Source organism: Aythya ferina, assembly GCF_964211825.1.
Source record: "Aythya ferina genome assembly, chromosome: 3".
NCBI lineage: Eukaryota > Metazoa > Chordata > Aves > Anseriformes > Anatidae > Aythya > Aythya ferina.
Window position 1 is genome coordinate 70,940,290 of NC_140298.1, and position 20,875 is coordinate 70,961,164.

The 20,875-nt window shown below is 45.9% G+C and overlaps 1 protein-coding gene across 2 annotated transcripts in view; it reads right to left on the reverse strand.

Moving 5' to 3' along the window:
- Positions 1–15,146, reverse strand: part of SEC63 (SEC63 homolog, protein translocation regulator) — a 53,705-nt gene extending 38,559 nt beyond the window's left edge. The window contains exons 1-2 of one of the 2 annotated variants that reach the window (XM_084513327.1): positions 11,203–11,279; positions 5,729–5,862 (exon numbers count right to left, since the gene is read on the reverse strand). In XM_084513327.1, coding sequence (XP_084369453.1) covers positions 5,729–5,862; positions 11,203–11,264 — 196 coding nt within the window. In that variant the 5' untranslated portion in view covers positions 11,265–11,279. Of the gene's footprint in view, positions 1–5,728; positions 5,863–11,202; positions 11,280–14,881 lie in introns of those variants that run through there. The other variant, XM_084513328.1, reaches the window with a different exon arrangement.
- Positions 15,147–20,875: the final 5,729 nt, after the last annotated feature.

The following is a 20,875-nucleotide window of genomic DNA, read 5'->3' on the forward strand; positions in this document are numbered from 1 at the left end:
CAAAGTGATGGCCTCATCTTAGCTAAGATATTGGTTATGATACATGGAAACATTTTCTTTTGGCAGATTTCTAAAAGGAGGCGGTGGAAGACAATGACCACCTCCGTTTATTTATTCTGAGTTTGTCTGTGTGTGATTACAGTAATCTATCACAGTAACAGCGACAGCACAGCAATCTACGAGCATCTGTAAGCACACAAGCCAAATGAATTATCTGGAAACTTTAACGCGCAGCCACCAAACTGTCTGAGGCCAGAGAAACACCATCACAAACACCAATACCATCAGATCAACCACAAATTCAAACTAAAGCTGGATCAGACATGAGCACAGGATAATGTTTTAAACTCTGGCTGATTTGGCAGAAAGAGAGCGTGAGCATGGACAACACCTGATCAGCTACAAACGAGTAAAGCAGACAAAGAAAGTCAAAGCAGCACACGGTGATGCTGAACCACACAAATGTTATCAACTTCTCCTGAACTCCTTAATTCTACAGAGCCTGTCTTCCCAGAAACTCAATATGATGCTAAACAGCTTTATGGGATTCCTTCTGAAGATTAATTTAGTTGTCCTATCATCCCTGAGACAGAGACGAGAGAGGATAATTCAATCCCCCGTCTCTGATCCGAGTCTTGCAGGGCTTCAAAATAAGCTTCCAACCTCGTCTCACATTTTTGTGTAATAGGTAAACTGCACAGATACTTTGAAGTTTTCCTGATCTGCAAGGACTGGTCACATACTTAAAATAGGTATTAAATGTGAGATTTCTAAAAAAAAAAAAAAAAAAAAAAAAAAAAAAAAAAAAAAAAAAAAGATATGGTGAGTATTTGGCTCAGCAACTGCCCACCCAGTTTCACCTCCCTGTTGTGTAAGGCACTGTGACGATTCAGAAGGCAATGAAAACAAGGTTAAAATGCAACACCTGCTCCCTAAGGGAAGAATGCAAACTAATTCAGTAATTTGTCTTCGGATTTTACTTTTCTTTTTAAGAAAAAAATTGTGAGAGACCTCTACTGTTCAGAACTAAATTTGCCACAACCAGACATGAGTGTATTGTTTCTAAAAGTTAAACTTTTCTTCTTTTAAATGCAAAGCTAAGGGACGCTGCCAGCACATAGATCTGGTGTATCATTAGATGACTGCATTAAAGACTGGCCAGACAATTCAGTTCAGTAATGGGGACTACAGAGCCCTGCTACAGAAACAGGGAGGAAAACAACCTGGGGATTTCAAACAGGCAGTGCCAGCTATGAGCCACAGCACTGTTTTTATTAAAGTCACCTATGATGCTTGAACAAATCGGGTATCAGCCTCCTAAAGCAAGACGTGCTGGTACAAGCCTCTCACTTCAAACATTACCTGTAAGCTTGTGCTGGGCTGAAGCCAGATGCAGCCAACTGCTCGATTCAAGCCGATCAGATGAGATCAGCTCCCCGACCCAACCCACAGCACAGCCCCGCAGGCATTTCTGCAGCACAGCTGAGGGGCGCTGCTGCTCGGTAGCTGCCCTAAACTGACTGTGTTGCTCGGAGAAATCCCTAGAAATAACGTGAAAATGGATTAGCAGTGCCCTGGGAGAAACAGAAAGTGGCTAAGAGAACGCGGAGGGGACCTAGGGGTGACGAAGAGAGCTTGCTTTCCTTAATCCCATAAAGCAAAGCCTCAGAGGATATGACTCCCAGTGTTTCTGCTAGGAGGCTTTTAACAAGATGCTCTGCCCTGTCTTTAAAGATCTGTGCCGTGCTGTGACACAGTGCCCCAGTTCCCACATCTGCCTGCTGGCCAGCCCTGACGAGTGCCAGCTGATCCTCTCCTTTCTTCCCTGTCTGCATCCTCCCTGCAACCACAGCCAACACCCTTCGCCTTACCGTGCCAAAAAGCTTACAAAAGGCCCACGGGGGAAGACAAAACAAATAGGAAGGGAAAAGAAAAAAAGAAGGAAGAAGTTATAAAAGGTAAATTAGAGCTGGCACTGGGTCAAATAAAAACTGACCACAGAGAAAATGAGGCTAGAAACTAAAGGTGTTTTGCAGCAACCTGAGAGCTGAGGTTTGGGAGCAACTTTCCAGTCACAGCTGCAGGAGTGCTATTTTGTGAACAGCATCAAGGAAAAGAAAAACGAGGCGAGCGGTAGGAGCAAAAATTAAGCCCTCTGGATCTGTAAACACGACACCCAGGTCAGACACGGAGCCATGGCAATGATGCTCTGGGAAAGCGACGCCGTGCAGGGGACCCCTTCAGATGAACACAGAATTAAGATGTGATGCCAAGCAGTGATTGCATTGTACACACAGATAGGAACAACTCTGGATCAAATCTAACTACGATGGATTAAACTCCATCAGAGCAAAACTACATCATGAATTCCTTCCCAATCTTGGCATATTGCAATGGTCTCAGTTGATTAACAACCCCACAAGGTACCAGGGCATTAGAAAGATGAGTGCTTGTTTATAGGTATCTGTCTGGAAGGTAACGAGAACCAGAACTTGCTCAATTTGAAGCCGAAGTCCAGACTATTCACATTATTTGGAACTACCCCCAGGCACTCCCTTCTGTCATAATTCATCGTTAACACATTAACTTGTGGAATTCAAAACCTTGGGAGGAGGAAGAGAAAATAGACAGCATCCGTCCTGGTTTAGGCAGAAAGCTCCCGGTGAAACATCACCCTGAGTAGGAAAGATGTGTGCTGTACACAGGAAAAAAAGACTTCCTATTTATTTAGGGATAACCTGTGAGATTGCACCAAGTCTTGTTGGGAAGAAATTGGTTGCACGAGAAAAAAAAACAGAAAGCCTAGCTAGAGCCTGAATAGCAGATAATTACTGTGCCTAACAAAAGCAGCAATATATTCCTAATGAGCGAGCTGTGGATAAATCAGGTCCAGGTTTTTGTTTTGCCTTCCTCTTCCAAGGATCCCTCTTTCACACAAGTGGATTTGCCTTGCCACAGAACTGGCATGTGCCCCTGCAGACCCCGAGCATGCAGGAATACCCTTTATTTTTACCCAATAAATAAATTCCTTGCAAAGCTTTACCCTGAGCAGCATACAATAGGAATTGTACCACATTTGGATCTCAGCTCTGGAATCCTTGCTCTGTCAGGGAAAAAGGTTCAGGGTCTGAAAAGCAGACAAAAGCTCTGCTTCTTCTCACTCCAGATCATGGCTCCGCATTGAAGCCTAAGAGCCCTTCACACACTGCCCTTTGAGATGGGATTATAGGGAGACAAGTGGGGAAACATGAGTTTCCTCTGATCAGTGACTTCTCATTTGATGGGTAAAATCCCTAACAACAGTGCATTTCTCCTAAAATAGGTATTAGGGAGCCTTGAAAAGCAAAGGCGTAATGCATCCATGAGCTTTTGAACTCATCTCACCAACAATAACCCATGTACCAAGGTACTGTTACCTGTCCCCGTGTCAGAGTTGACAGGGGAAAATGAAAGGTCTCGTGTCAGTCCCAGCACCTATCCCACTCACCCATCAGAGGCAGGGCGAGGAGCACAGGGCACCCAGACACAGAATGAAGCTGCCCACGGGCTGGATTCACACCTTCCACAGCTTACACATCATTGGTGGCCAAAACTCAGCCATGCTCGACTTGGTTGCACATTTTTGATGCTCACCCATACCCAAAAGCCTTCCTTTCTGGCACACACACTCCCCTCCCCTCAGCCTTCACAAGTAATTCCCATCTTACTCCCTTCAAAAGAGGACAGAAGGAGCAGAAGCGGTCTTCACTGTTCCACTATTTAAAGTGCTTGAAAAGTTTTATTTAATTGCTTTTGAAAATACAGGAGGCTCCATTTTATCTGTAGACAAGCTTGACAAATTACACTTTTTTAGGCCCAACCTTTTTGTCTAAGGTTCTGTGGGCTCCAACAAGCGAGCTTAAAGAATACTTCAGGGAGATTTTTCTCATCTTCTTCTATGTCCTCTTGGGGAATCAGACAAGGTTATACATTTATTAGAGATGTGCAGATCTGGAAGAGAGGGATGAACACACATCTGGAATTGTAAACAAGAGAAGTTTTAACCGTCAGAAACTTGCCTCAGCTGCAACAAACACAGCTTAGTTTTTAGGGAAAAATACCACACGTACTAATGCCAATAGTCTTATTTTGTATGCAGAGCAAATAACTTCGAGAATTGACAATTTTTAAGACAACCAAAAACTATCAAAAAGCTAATAAGCAGACTGAACAGAAGGTTTCCCATCATTCTACCTCAATCAGCAGGAAGAAGAGAAGGAAGTCCAAGCCTCCTATGCCCTTTATACCTTCAGGCTAGTCAGAAAAGCAGAGGCAAGAAGTTTAAAATACAGCTCCAGCAGACATTCAAGAAAAAAAGCAACATGACCAGATCCATAAAACCATCCTGCACACCAAATACCGAGAATTTACCTGAAGGAGCACACTGCTTGGTTGCACAAGAAAAGACTCCTTTCAATAAAGAGCACAGAGTGACAGTTTTAGCAGCCTACAAAGTGCCATGACCACTTTAAAGACATTTTCACAAAATGTTCACTATATTCAGCATGTTGTCCCCTCCCTATCCCTACGTCAGAAGTTTGCACCCATCACAGAGATCCATGTAATGCACGTAGCATACAAGTCTTGAGTCAAGGTTATGCACCAAGTGTATGGAGCTTCAAGGAATTAGACCTGTTCCAGTAAATCTGGAGAGTAACAGGGCTGGGCATAAACACTGCTCTGAGAGCTTCTGAGTTTGCTGCTTGATAATTTTCATCCTGTAGATTGTGCACTAAGAAGTTACTGTTTCCTTTCACCAGTTACTCACCAGCCCTTAATGCAAGCTATGCATGCATGCACTCATGCAAAGGCTGACGTCTTAAGAGTTTATGCAATCAGGAAAATTAAACAACGTTACAGACAACTCATTTACTGAAGTCTTGAACTGGGGACCTCTGAACAAATTTACTTTGTTACATTACAGAACTGCTTCTCAAGTAACAGGTGATGAATATTAGTTTTTTAAAATTTTTAAGATTTTTTTTTTTTAAACTGGAAGTCATGTTTCAAGGAGGTAAGTCACATAATAAAACACTGGTGAAAGACTTTGAACTGATAACATAAGCAAAAAAATTCAATGAACTAAATAGATGCTCTAGTTTTAACACCTATTATTGTGAGAATTGCCCTTGTTACCCCAAGTTGATCCATAAAGACGTCACGTCCATGTCAGCCTCTTCACTGAAATGTTTACAGCTGAATAATCTAATCCTACTTGTTTTCCAAAGAGATTGCTCCTGTCCAGTAAATATTCATAGAAGTAATCAAAATACCAGAAGGCTTTGAGTAACATCTTGTTCTTAACCTTTAAAACCCCAGGCAGTTCACAACCAACAAAGGCCTGTCCAAGTCCTCAGTAGCAAGCCCAACTTCCAGAGCATGTTTGGCAGCAATGAGATTAAGGGTAAACGGGACAAAAGGTAGCTGAACCTTCTCAATTGTGCTGACAAAACTAGTATGACTAACTATACTAACCTCTTAATCTACATCACCTAAATGATCAAGCTTACAGTGGGGCCATACCTAGAGCTGTATCAGCAAGCCTGCAACAGGAGGCTGAGAAAAGTCAAAACCTAGCCATTTTAATACAGAATGACACCCACAACAAATCACAGTTAATTTTAGATGAAATCAATAGGATGTGAAAATCTTGGAGCCCAACACTCCTGAATTATTAGTTTTACTTTACCAAATTGATGTGGGGGACCTCTGAGGAAAACAGAACACAGCCATTCCACAACAGATGCAGGCAAGTCATTCAGAACACCACCAACCACTAAGACACCTGTATTCAGTTTTATTCCGAAGCATACCTCCAATAACCTATAAAAAAGGACAGATAAGTACCATACAGCCACGGATAATCAGTGAGACTTTCGTGAAGGGAAATTGAACTTTACAAACCTGAGCCCTCTAAAGAAAGTAAATATATGAAAGGAGATCCTAGCAATACAGTTTATCGTTTCCAAAAAGTTTTTGAAAAGTTCCACTTACAAATCTTTTAGAAAAGCCACTTAAATATTGCAAAACTAAGTACGCGGCTAGAAGGCAGAGGGAACAGACAGATCTCACAGTGGAAAAAAAAATCACCAAGCGATCTGTAAGAGTCAGTGTTTGAAGTGTGATACCAAAGTTTCACTAATAAGCAACTTGAGTAATGGAATGAGAAGTAAAATAAAGTTTCTGAATGGGTAGCAAGGGCATCCTGAAGAGCTGTGAATATCAAGTGGACAACAGAGTGACTCGAGAAATTCAGGACATGAAAAAGAGCACTGGGGACTATCCTAGCTTCATACGGATATGAAAGCTGAGCACTACGTCTCTATTATTGTGAGAAACAGTTCTATGACAATGTCGGCTGAACACTTATTATTGATAAAAAGCAAAGCAAATGTTGAGTTATGGGTAAACAAAGGAAATATTGTTATTTCACCACGTAAGCTTAGGGCATATACAACCTTAAGTATGATACACAGTCCTGGCCCCCGCCTACCAGACAGGGACAACTAGGAAACATTCAATTAAGGTCAACAAGCGCCATCGAAACTACGGTAAGATTTACAGCCAAAATACAAGCCACAAATCTTTACCCTGGAAGAGAGAGAGAAGTGCAAAGAGAGGTAACAGAAGGTTGTGAAATACCTAAGTGACAGGACAGATATGACAATGTTTACTGCCTCCTCCAGCTCAACAACCAAGGAGGAAAAAATAAATTAAAAAAAAATCAGAAACAGATATAAAACAAAGGTGATTATGTATTATGGTTAGCAGAGCTGGTGAACTCCTTGCCATAGGATGCTATGTTGAAGAAGTCACTGAACTGAAAACCACTGGCAACTGGAAAAATATGCAAAAGAAGCACAATCTATGCTTGTCTTATCATTAAGGCATATACTCATTTGCCATATCATGTCAGGATGACATCAGACCTGACCCAGTATGTCTGCTCTTTTGTTTCTATTGATGTTGATATTTGAACTTTTTGGCAAGCCTTTGCAGAAGTCACAGTGCTCCTGCAGAGGACAAAAAAAAGGTATTTTTTTTTCATTAGTGAGAGGAAACAATAAAAAAGATGTTTAAAAATACCCTTCAGCCATGTATTTTTATTTTTTTTACACTGATACGGTAATAGCTTTTTGAAAAAGACCATAAAAGTTGAGATAATATAGCTCACAAAAAATAATTAGAGCTGTAACTGATGCATTATTTTCAGTACTACAAAAAGCATGATGGAAGCAACACGAACAAGAATGCGATAGAGATCCTTAGAACTGTTTCCCTTTACAATTTGTACAGTAGTTTAGGGGAAAAACTGTAATCATAACAACAACAGGAATTCATAATTAGACATGAATATACTTATCCCTGTAAAAAAAAAAAGTTATCAGGAAAAATACAGCAGATGTTAGAAAACTGGCGAAGTTAAGTAAGGAGCAACATTAACTATTTCTACGCTTCGCTAATTCAACTGTGCAATTCACTAAGTGAATTCACTAAGTGGAAAAAAAAAAAAAAAAAAGAGAGAGACAACTTGGTTACCTTTCACTCCCTTTCAGCCTCTCCTTCGTTCTCTGCTCTCTTTGGTCTCTCAGACTCAAAATCCAGCTGAACTAAACTGAGGAGGGCCATCAGCCAAGAAGCCTCTGAACCAGTGGAATACCTGGTCGGTCACACCTGCAGCCTGCATCAGGGTCCTGGTACCCTTGGGAGACATCCAAGGTAACACAACAGGGACGCATCTACATCTATAACAACTTCTGTAAGGATGCACAAGAACTAAACAAGTGAGGATAAAACCCCTGCATATTCTCTAGGCACTATTCACACTTTATTGTTGTGAGCAACTATGCTATTTTCAAATAGTTGAACCAGCCGACCAAGGTAAAGGCACCTTTTGAGTCTGAAATGCGTCATCACCAACATATTTCTATTTACAATTCTTAGAAGTAATTTTCTGTACAAGGGAAATGTTAAGTAAAGGTGAAAATCTGAAAGCACTTCTTCAGTCTTCTAAATCGTATGATCATTTAAAAAACGGTGAGGGCAGAAATCACCCGAGGGTACTGAGAGAACTGGCAGAGGAGCTGGCCAAGCCACTGTCCATCATTTATCAGCAGTCCTGGCGATTGGGGGAGGTCCCAGCTGACTGGCGGCTAGCAAACGTGACGCCCATCTACAAGAAGGGCCAGAGGGCAGACCCAGGAAACTACAGGCCTGTCAGTCTGACCTCAGTGCCAGGGAAGCTCATGGAGCAGATCCTCCTGAGAGTCATCACACAGCACTTGCAGGGCAAGCAGGTGATCAGGCCCAGTCTGCATGGGTTTATGAAAGGCAGGTCCTGCTTGACGAACCTGATCTCCTTCTATGACAAAGTGACGCGCTGGGTGGACGAGGGAAAGGCTGTGGATGTGGTCTACCTTGACTTCAGCAAGGCTTTTGACACCGTTTCCCACAGCAGTCTCCTCAAGAAACTGGCTACTCTTGGCTTGGACTGGCGCACGCTTCGTTGGGTTAGAAACTGGCTGGATAGCCGGGCCCAAAGAGTCGTGGTGAATGGAGCCAAGTCCAGTTGGAGGCCAGTCACTAGTGGCGTCCCCCAGGGCTCGGTGCTGGGGCCGGTCCTCTTTAATATCTTCATCGATGATCTGGACGAGGGCATCGAGTGCACCCTCAGTAAGTTCGCAGATGACACCAAGTTAGGTGCGTGTGTCGATCTGCTTGAGGGTAGGAAGGCTCTGCAGGAGGATCTGGATAGGCTGCACCGATGGGCTGAGGTCAACTGCATGAAGTTTAACAAGGCCAAGTGCTGGGTCCTGCACCTGGGGTGCAATAACCCCAAGCAGAGCTACAGGCTGGGAGATGAGTGGCTGGAGAGCTGCCAGGCAGAGAAGGACCTGGGAGTGATGGTTGATAGTCGGCTGAATATGAGCCAGCAGTGTGCTCAGGTGGCCAAGAAGGCCAACGGCATCCTGGCTTGTATCAGGAACAGCGTGACCAGCAGGGCTAGGGAGGTGATCGTCCCCCTGTACTCAGCTCTGGTGAGGCCGCACCTTGAGTACTGTGTTCAGTTTTGGGCCCCTCGCTACAAGAAGGACATCGAGGTGCTCGAGTGGGTGCAGAGAAGGGCGACGAAGCTGGTGAGGGGCCTGGAGAACAAGTCCTACGAGGAGCGGCTGAGGGAGCTGGGCTTGTTCAGCCTGGAGAAGAGGAGGCTCAGGGGCGACCTTATCGCTCTCTATGGGTACCTCAAGGGAGGCTGTAGCGAGGTGGGGGTTGGTCTGTTCTCCCACGTGCCTGGTGACAGGACGAGGGGGAATGGGCTTAAGTTGAGCCAGGGGAGTTTTAGGTTAGATGTTAGGAAGAACTTCTTCACTGAAAGGGTTGTGAGGCATTGGAACAGGCTGCCCAGGGAAGTGGTGGAGTCACCATCCCTGGAAGTCTTCAAAAGACGTTTAGATGTAGAGCTTAGGGATATGGTTTAGTGGGGACTGCTAGCGTTAGGTCAGAGGTTGGACTCGATGATCTTGAGGTCTCTTCCAACCTAGAAATTCTGTGATTCTGTGAAATCTTGCTGCTGTGGAAGGAAATGAAGGGCCTGCTTCAGGCACTGTCTAATCCTGATATGGTCCAACCAGCACAGCCTCCCTTGTTTTTGGATGGAGGCACACGCGTGTGAGGTGGCTTCCAGCCGAGCTCCCTCAGCAGAAGGCAGCGGGAACACAGGACAAGGCAGCCCTGGTCTATGCTTGTTCAAATCTAAGCAGAACTGCACCTTCTTCACCAGCATGACTTGAAAGAACCACCACCAGCAGCCCTAACCCCTCACCTTGCAGTCTGTGATGACCCCACTCTGTGTCTTCTATCCTGTTCCTCTCTCAAGCTCCTGCCCCTGCTGCAAGAGTGCTTTAACTGCTCACGAAGCTGTAACTAAACCATGATATGTTAACGTTCGATCCATCAGGTTGAACGGCACTAACCCGAATTCTCCCACACATCGCCTGTACATCCCTGTAGCTCAGTAGGGTCTACGTGAGCAGGCAAACATCCCTGCTGAAAACAGAACACGAACAGCAAGGTACATAATGTCACTTTTACCACACTGTTTCCATAGGCTTGCATTCCACGGGTTTAATTAAAAAAAAAAAAAAAATAGAAACAGCTTTATTTTCACATACACACAAGAGATAAAGCTCTTGTAATAGCTTCATATTGCAAGAAAAAGTTTGTTACAATGAAGTGCTCTGGACAGTCTCGAAGCCACTCAACTAATTTCCAACACAGGGTTATTAATTTTATTTTACTGCTAGGAGGTTACAATGCTCACAATAAAATTACAGTAATTCAAAAAACTTCTATGAAAAGACGTGCCTTTTATTTTCTCCTCCAAATAAAAGAGCAGTTCAGATAACTCTGTCCAAAAGCTTTGTTTTAAAATGTATTTTGTGAGATACTTGCCAGGCATTACCAATGCCATCTCATGATGCTTGCCCTTTCTTATAATGTTTCTGAAAAAACACTCCTGCTTCCAAACTGTGGCACAGTAAAAATTAACAAAACATTAATTGTCACCATCACGCTCTATTCTCCCTCATAACAGTCACTTAATAAGCTGTATTTTTCTGAACTTGAAATAGTTTAAACTTAACCACAGCACACTCAATCCCTCAATACTGGAAAAAAAAAATCAATTTGTATGTAATAACCGTTCTTAAACATGTAACTGAGTTTCACTGACTGAAAAATCCTTCTGAGGGAAGGTTAATGAGATTTCAGGGAGCTGTGAGCAGGGATGGGGGTCACAGCCAACCCGCTCCAACCAACTTTGTTTTTATTTTATCTTTCTGGGAGATTAGGAGCAGCACGGAGCGCTACCCTGGAACAGAAGCAGCAGTATCAGGGAGGGCTGAGATCCCCTCCCACAGCTGCTGCTAGGTGCAAGTGCTCATTACCCCTGTTACAAATCAAACAGAAGGAACGCTGCCTGCATTCCCTACGTGGGCTCGAGACAAACCCAAGTTGCAGACTCACTGTTTGTCCTTAAAGAGACAAGGAACTGCAGCCTCCCTCCGCTTCTCTACTTCCATCTTAGAGTAGGGGATTAACACAGACCTCCGAAGAGAGCCTTGAGGCTAAAAATAAAATACAAACATATCAAAAACATACCTGGGAATAAGCAGTACAGTGGGAAGGCATGCAGAGAAGTTCCACACACAGTAAGCCTGCATGGGAGGACTTCCTCAGGACTTTCACTCAAGGCTTTGAACTCTTGTACCAAGTACTGCCTACAAAGATCTCTCTCTCTTTACTTCGTCCTTTACTTAGAGGCTTGGGATAGGGACCTTTATCCTTCCCAGCAGCTTTGTAACACTTTGTGAATAACCGGTGCTCTACAGCAGGATAATTTCTTTAATGCATACCTAACTCAGCTCAAAAATTGGACAGAATGACGAGCCTCCCCAGGTACGTGCAGTTAAGGAACCACAAAATGCATCGCAGCTGACCCCTACCTGTTTCAGCAGGGTTTCGTAATTGCCTGCCTCGATTCAGCAGCGCAGGTGTAAGCCAAGCAGCACACCAAGTTCAGCAAACACGTCGGCATTGTGCAACAACTGACGCATTATCCGACTACATTCACTCACCTCTCGCTCTCCATTTCCTTCCTGGCCGCTGCTGCTGTTAGATCCACGCCACCTTACAATTAAACCGATTCAAAGCAATTCCAGCAACACGCAGATGCTCTGGAAGGCACTGATCCGTCCCTAACTGCTCTGAATAAACATCATTTCTTCAGCCCTCAAGATGAAACTTTTGAAAAACAACTTTAAAACGCTCGTCTCAGAAAACATCTCCTCGGCTAAGAAGTGAATTTGGACCAGAATAATTTTTTAGCAACAGCAGATTTGGTTCCAAGTCAAGAGCAGTCCTTGCAACAGTTTTACTCACAGTAATTATGCTAAAGCTATACCAATATTTACCCAAAACAGAGGTAATCCACAAAAAGCACGAGCTGGGTGTTTTCAAACATACACATGCATTTGTTTTAAAGATATGAGTCAATGCTAAACATCACAGCAGTGCTGCCGTCTCCTGAAGCCAGCACCATCCCCAAAATCATCCGTGGTGCCCGCCCAGGCTTTTAGCTGCACCATTCCCACCCCGTGCCAGCACAGACATCCATGAACCAACCCTATCCAGAAGCCAATACTCATAAAAAGTAATGCAAGGGGGGAAAAAGTCAAAAATCAGCTTCAGCTCAATGGAGTTTCTTCCAGCACAGCGATCAGGTGCTCTGCTTGGCACACCGGGAGAAGCACAAGTTGTCTGCTGTCAGAGCAGCGCTCCCCTGAAGTTACCCTGCTGTTAGGAAACTAGAGCCCAAGCTGCAAAGCCAAACAATTAACCTTTTACAGCAGCCTTATTAGCTTCACAATGAACACCGGGAAGATAAAGTCATCGGGACAAATACGCTTTACAAAGTCAATTACCTGCTTGTTTGGTTTATCAAAGCCGAGGTAATGAAGTTATGGGGTAGTGCATTCTGTGACGGCCAAAGGACAGCAACAACCCTCCCCTTCCCCCCCCCCCAAAAAAAAAAAAAAAAGAAATATTGATCCCGACTGCAGGCTGCAGCAACACTTCAGACGGACTCTTGCAGTGCCTTGATAAAACAGGCTCAGAAAACTATGAAATCAAAGCGGGTCAAGTTCTACCCGGTCTGTGAGAGACGCAAGAAGTCACACTCTTCTTCAAGAGGGGAGCACCGAAATGACATTTCAGAAGTTTACTCCAAAAAGAACAAAGATCAGAATCTTAACAGCTTGCCAAAAACCACTATCCTACTGTAAAGTTGTGATTAGGTAACACATTTTGAGTTTTCTCTACGCGATGAGGCAATAGAGATAATATACTCCTACTTTCCAGCCTTCACTAGGGCAAAAAAGCATTTGATTTTCCCCCCCCCCCTTTCACTTACTCTGTCAGCATTTACTACAAAACCACAGCACTGAGCAAACACAAAGATGCTGGGGGAGATCAGCAGTTCCCAGCCTTGTGATGCTAACCATCACCTGGAGCCAGCTGGGAATCACTCATCTGCAATCCACGGCAGTGCATCTGTGGGATGAAACAGCGGGCACTGAAGGCTTGACCTCCACACCATAAACGTTTCACTCTTACTTCTCCCCAGCTCTGGTTTGCTCCCACAAATCAAAGGCCCATCAGCAGCTGAAGCAATCTTACCTAGTTTTTACCCCCAAAAGAAACCTATTCTGTGTTTAAGGAACTTTTTTTTGCAAAAAGGTCTTGAAGTGAGGAGGCCAGCTGTGTGATTTCCTTCTAAGTTCACCCTGATGGGATCTCTTCGCTTCCAAATTACATGTGTTTTGGTTTTGTGTGTTATTCTGGAAACAAGAAATCACAGCTAAACAACCAACATTTTGCACCATCGTAAGCTTTTAATTTATTCCTGGTATCCCCTTCCAGTGCTGCAACAGGTGTGGCTGAACACACACAGAGCCGTGCGAAGCCTTTTCAGGGGATTTTGCCGGGAACCAGGCACGCGAGCTGTACGCACACACCGAGACCAACCCAACAAAGCAGGAGAGGGCCCCAGGAGCCCCGGACGGGATCTTGCACAACACCAACTTTCTGTGCAGAAAGAGCCACGCGGAACAAAACGCAACTGTTGCAGGAGAGCGTAGGCACAGGATGAAGCCATACGCTAAAAATTGGACCATGCTCACATCTTAAAGCCCATTAAGACAATTACGAGGCAGAAATCATTCCTTCATTTCCACTCATTACCACGGCTGGTGATTTTCACTTAGTTGACTCATTTCTGTACCAACAAGAAATTTATCTTGTGTTTTCAGAGAGCGCTCTGCTACAGCTTCGCGAGGAGCCAGGGCTAACTGCAGGAGGATGCGCGGTCGGCTCTCCACGCACATGCAAGACAACGCTGGCCAGAGGGGAGAAAACAAGTCAGATTTAACAGCAGACCTAACTGGAAATTGGGTACAAAGCCGTATTCCAAGTTTACGTTCCCATTTTCTGGGATTTTGTAGGGATAACTTTATACATGAGGATCAAACACAACGCTAGGAAAGCGGTCCTGTGTCTGGCAACATTTCTATGGAGGCTGGTGCTGCTGCCCGTCCCCTGAAGCAGAGGAGCCAGCAGTAGTGTCACCGCCGGCCGTGCCACTCTGTGCAGCACCTTCGCTACGTCCAAGCAGCTCTCCCCAGCAGCAGCAGCTGCTAAAAACCATGGAGCGAGCACACCATCACCAAAGAGAGATGGTTTTCCGTCCCATTGCCTCCTGCCCTTCACCAGGACGATAATTAAACAGAAGTATTGCATTTGGGGGAGCAGACCCAGAAGCAGACCTTCGATCTCCTGCTCCTCAGGAGCAACCGAGAGGCCACAATATGCCTGCAGCATTTGGCAGCAGTTGGTTTCCAGCACAAATCAAGGCAAGGAAGCCTTGTTTTCCCACAGACAGGGCTGGCTCCCCAACAGGTGCCCAACCAGGGGGCAGAGGCAGGACCCCAGCAACGAGCCAGCACCCAAACCACCTTACTTTTGGGGTTCATTTCTCCTACACACCCCTTCCGAGGAAGCAATGGAAGGGGATCTCTTTGTTGGGCCCTCCCTTTGTGCCTAAAAGCCGCCCGAAGCGAGCTGCGGGAGCCTTTTAAAAACACCACACAACGGTAGGAAAAATAAATAAATAAATAAAACAACCAGGAGAGCGGGATACAGGGCCCACACCCCCCCCCCCTCACCGGCGTTAACGGGGGTTAACGCCTCACAGAGCCCCCACCCCCCACCCCCATCCCCTCACCGGCGTGCTGGTCGCGGGGCCACAGGTAGTAGGTGGCGGGGATGACGATGAGCCCCACGAAGCTGGTGAGGAAGTAGAAGAAGGTGTTGCCGCTGTCGTCGTACTGGAACTGCTGCCCCGCCATAACGACAACGACGACGACGACGACGGCGGCAGCGACACCGCCGCCGCCGCCACCGGGCCCGGCCCGGCCTCGCCCTCAACCGCCTCGAAGCTGAGGGGGGGGCAGCGCCGCGCGCGCTCCCGCCGACGGCGCCGGGCACGCGCCGCGTGCGCGCGCGCGCTCCCCGCCGCTCTCCTCTCCTCTCCTCTCCCTCTCCCCCTCTCTCTCCCTCTCCTCCCGCCGCAAGGAGACGTGTCACTGCGCAGCCACCATAGCCATTGTGACGTCACCGCGCCGCGCCCGCCCCGGCCGTGATTCGCCGCCGGCGACGGCCTCGCCCCTCGCCCTTCCGCCGCCCGGGGGCCGCGCCCGCCCCGCTCGTGGCCACGCCCCCCTCATGCCGGTGGCCACGCCCCCCCGCCCGGCGCGCGCGCTCTCTCTCCTTCTCGCCACAAGATGGCGGCCGCGCGCCGTGAGGGAGGGCTGGGGGCGTCCCGGTCGCCGTTTCCCTGCCGGAGCCTCGCAGGGATCGTAGGAGGAATAAAATATTTCTTGCGATGTCTGTGGCTGTGTGTGTGGCCTCTCACTGAGTACTTCCTGCAGCAGCCACAGCGCTTGCAATAGCTATTTCAGACAATAACAGAATCACAGAATCACAGAATTTCTAGGTTGGAAGAGACCTCAAGATCATCGAGTTCAACCTCTGACCTAACGCTAACAGTCCCCACTAAACCATATCCCTAAGCTCTACATCTAAACGTCTTTTAAAGACCTCCAGGGATGGTGACTCCACCACTTCCCTGGGCTGAGTACATAAAGCACGCACCTCCCTGTGAACTTTTCTAGCCCTAAATTTCCCAGTGAGACAGTGAAACGTTTCCATACAGTATAAAAAAGGAATAAATCAATAAGAACCTTAGCCTGATTTTGTAAGCAGGGGAAATGCTCCTTCTGCCACTGCGTTCAGCTGCAGAGCCCATTTCTTCAGATAAAGGGGTAGAGCTCTCAAAGGCAGTTAGGTTCCTACACGTTTTACAGAATTAACCTTTTGGATGGGGGCGGTTTGTGGGTGCTCCAAGGTGTCTTACCTAGACACCATACAATCTGCACAGGGAACAGCGTGTCTAAGTGCCCCACAGCACATCTTTGGTCAATGCGTTCAGCCGATCACAGGAGCCAGGTTGGGAGGAAAGCCAGCATCACTCACAGGCTCACGAAACTGCTTCTTAACGCCCTTATTATGGAGCCCAGCTATGGATTTTCTGTCAGGTGCTGGCAAAGTTGGCTTGGGGGGGGGCTGCCTTGGCATTAACTGATGTAGTGAGGGGATGCTGGATGCTGCTCCAGGCTTCATCCTGTCTCTGCTCTTCCCCTGTCAGCCTGCTCCAGCTAGCAGGGTCACTGCAAAAATAATTTCTGCTGTCCAGCTCTGGGCTCCCTGGTTAGGAGATTTGTCACCGAGACCCTAAACATCAGCGAGCAGAGGCCATTTTATATAGACCCTAGCAATCTGTTTGAGTGTTGTTCCTTATGTACCCAATTTCCCCATGAACAGTAATGGTTATCCCTTACTTCCAAGGGGAAAGGAGAATTAGTGTTGCTTTTCCCACTGACAGCCTGTCAATATCCCCAACCGTTTGCATTTCAAGTGCAGCTGAGTCTATTGGAAGCAGAAACAACACTTTGGGAACTCCCCGGTACATACATGTAGCTATTTCTAAACTAGAAGAATTTGATCTTCCCCAAACACTCTCAGAGTACTTTTAACACCCATTGTGTCAAGTCACAAAAGTGCATTCTTGTGTTACACACCCCTGCCATCTACTCGCAGTTGTGGTGGGTCCTTCCACAGGGGCCCAGTGGTTTATTGCAATTATCCCAGCGGCATGGGGGCTGCCTCCTGCACCTCCCAGCACACTCATCCGTCTGATTTTTGCTTCAGGTGCAAACAGTTTGGTAGCCATTGACCTGTGGGGATGGTGTTATGTGCACAGTCATTCATACAATGGTTTCACAGTTACCAGCATCTCTTTTGCATATCCTCTGATGTTGTTTCCAGTGTCATGGGAGATAGTCAGCTGCTGATTGCCTCTACCAAGCATGCAGGTTGGGGCTTTCATCAAAGGAAAGTTACAAAAAAGCATCCTACCTTCACTCCTACCTTCATTCCTAAACACGAAACAGAGACCCAAACTACTGGCAAGGTTGGCCGCAGAAGGCACAGAAGGCACAGAAAGGAGAAATGGTAGTGGGAAGGCAGAAAAATTATAAGCTTGGTATCTGAAACTGCACAACAACTGATGCATATTCATGCTGAAAACACGTCCATTTTCTGATGAGCTGGACAAATCTTCTGCCCTTTGTGTTACCTAGCAGCACACCTGCGCTTTTATCAGGAGCAGCTTGAGTGGACCATACAGTTTAGTGAATCAAGAAGAGGACGTGCCAGGTCAGGAGAAAGACAGAGCTTTGACAAAATCCCATAATCGCTACATAAGAACAGCTACTACAGATCTAGTAAGGCACCAATGATGACAGTCGGACTGTTTTAGCAAGTAGGAATGGTGAAACTTAGAACATTTCTGGTGTAACAAATAAGCAGTTTCAAACCTGAATGTAAAATTTTACAACCTGTGAAATGGAAACGATAATTTAGCAGAGATGCCTAAAGCTGCAGGAACTTGTATCCCAGATGTCATGACCTTCCTCAACTTCTGTGAGGTGGTGAACTGCCTTCCTACAGCCGTGGGAATCCGGAGCAGGAATTTCCAGAGGTGGGCAATGGCCGGCAGATGGCAATCAAACACAGCCGTGGGGAGCTCTCCAGCTCATGCCATTGCCAAACGCCTCTGATAAGACGGTGATGGATTACAATTTGCCAGTTTTGCGAGTATATCGGTTTCCACCAAAATGCAATGTGACTTTATGTAAGTCTACCGTATCTGGGTCATTAAACCAAGAAAGGAAGAATGCTCTTAGTGTGTTCAGGTGGGAAGGAGAGAAGATAACAGATTTGCATGACATATCTCATTTAAATGGGCATTACTAACAAAACAGCTCTTTGTAAGAGCTTCAAAAGCACCTGTAGCCGTGGAAAAGCTACAGGCTTCAGCCAGGCAGCAGGATCTGCACTGTGCATGTAGCTGTGGCCCCCCTCAGGCTATGTTCAGTAGCAATGCAAGCAAGACCCCTGCTTCTTGTCTTTCAGCCTTCTCCACTCTGCAGGCAATGTCACACAGGAGCCTTTGTATTTGGCCCAGCTGTTTTAGAAATATTCTTCCTGTGTGCATGTTTCATGACACAAGGTGGTCGGTTCAATTAGTTCCAGTCAGCAGAGGTTGTGTGCAACCAGCCTAAACACCTGTGAAACAAAAAAGATCTCATGAAGAGCAATACACTACAGGAGGGAAGATGCCTCCAGCTAGATGTACTAGGATGCATGGACACCCACATCCACTGCCCTGCAAACACCATTGCTTATCTGGCTAGCATTTTTTATTGCTGCTATTTCACTTGTTTCTGGCAGAGAAGCCAGATTCAAATAAATGGCCCCGTGATCCACCCTGGGACTGGAGTAGACCTGTCACCTTTGGATTTACATGTTGATTTCAATGGCAATGAAAGGAGTTCAGTTGTTCAACGCATCTAACATGACCATATGAGGAAGAAAAGTCCCATTTTTTAACCTCTGCTTGGGGCACCCACAAGTGTGTGACTCCCTCTGGTTGGGTTTATCACATTCTGGTGTACCCGATGCCTGATTTGTTTCCAAAGAGAGATGAGAAAAGCCATGTAATGCCTTCTCCTTGACATGCTTCCCAACATTTTGGAGTGATTTCCACAAAAGCTTCCGTAGATCCACTCCTGACTAGGTGCAAGGATTTGGCCAGGCTGATAGCAAGGGGATGGTGGAGGCAGTGGAGGAGCACTGGAGGGCAGTGATGGCAGATCTGTAGGACAGAGAAGAGGAGCTTGCATGGGCAGTGCGCCGAATAACTTCTTTCAGTGGTTCACGTCTGACTGTAGTTCACATCTGTAATTAAAGATGGCAGGAAATTGGGGGCATTTCCTACTGAGAGATGACAAATTTAGGACAGAAGTTACTAGAGCAAGTTGCTGGGAACTTATATCTCAGTTTTATAGGGATTAATGTCAGGGGGAAAAGGAAAACAAATAAACAAACAAACAAACAAACCAAACAACAGCAACAAACAGAAAAAAAAAAAAAAAACACACACAACACTCCTGAACAAAGTATGGTGCCAGAAAAAACAGAAGAGTGGGAAAATAAGAGCTTATGCACATCATAAGCTCATCTGTAAAATTTGGGCTGTGATTCCCCGGAGTCTTACCCTCAGAAGAAAATCTGAAGAAGGAACAAGTTATATCAGGAACCAATTCAGTTGGCATTTTGGCCTACTTTTTTCTTTCCCATAGGGTGGGAGGGATAATTCTGGGAATGGGAACGCTGAGCAGTTCATTAGGGGTTGGGGTTTTCCACAGAGCTAGGTCCAAAATGCAGGTTCTCCAAGGGAGGTCTCTCTCCAGTCTTTCTAGGCCCTAGGCGAAGACCAACTCCTCTTTCTCTTCTTCCTCTATTTCTATTATCCCTGTCTTTCTCGTTTCTTATTTTTTCTCCCCTCCCTCCTTTTCTTTACCTTTCCCCAGCCTCACAAGGGGAGCATGCCCCCAGGTTCAGCCCTTGCGGAGGTGCAGACTTTGCTGCAGGGCTGCAAAGGCATCAGGACAGAGCACTCCTGTTGGGAACACTAACGATGAAAGCTGGAGTGCTGCTGCTGCCTCTCTGGAAATTAGAAAGCATGGTGGCTAAATCCAGCAACTGGGACTGAGGGGTATTATGACGATAGGCACAACAAAGACGCAGTAAGTGGATTATCTGAAAAGCACCCCCTTTTTTTTTGCTCCGAGTTTCCCATTTTTTTGTTTAAATTAACTATTTTATGCCATGGTATTAATCATAGCCTACAAACGGTGCAGTGGCATCGTCTTTAGAAATGGGAAATGGTTTATAAATTGTCCTTGCCGCCTGACATTTGGAGCTCTTCAAACAACGTTTGTTTTGATGGTTGACCTTGTAAACTGGGGAAGACAGAAGTAAGTCACAAAGATCCTGTGGGTTAAACTATTTTCCAAGCTGATTATAAAGCTTAGAGCTCAAAAGGTCTTTGCACAGAAACTCACAAAATACCTTTTCTTTCTTAAAGGGTTATCATCACCTAATTCATTTTACCTCTGGTTTCGCATTAGAGGTATTGTTTACTCCTCTGCTGCTCAGAAAATGCTCAGCAAGTGTGATATTATAGCCCACCCCACAAGCCTGGCCCAAGTTACAGCAGCTTAGCACAGCCTAACACCACAGCTGTGCCTGTTTTTCATTAAGAAATGCTGTTTGAATGGTTAAGAAGAGCTTTCCCTGACATTGCATTTATTTCTCAGTAACCTCAATCATGCTGCCAGTGATCAGGCAAAACTCCCACTGACACTCTTGCCTGATGGACACCAATGCAAGGTTTGTCACCCACCAAACCATGTCCCCAAGCACCACGTCCAACCTCTCCTTGAACACCCCCAGGGACAGTGACTCCACCACCTCCCTGGGCAACCCGTCCCCGTGCTCGCCCTAAATAGCATCTCCTGTTGCTATTCTGCTCATTGGGGGCAGAAAGAAAAGTAAAATCAACGGGATTTAGCCTGATCTAGTGAGGGCAGGGCCACACATGCATGTCTTTGCCATGGGAAAGGCTAGGCCAGCACTCCAGGATCAGCAAGGGGAGTATCCTGCCTAGCGATCTCACCAACCAGCTCAGCAAACATTTTTCCCTTGTTTTCTGCCAAGGTGTATGAAATAAAGACCTGTGAAAACATCGCTG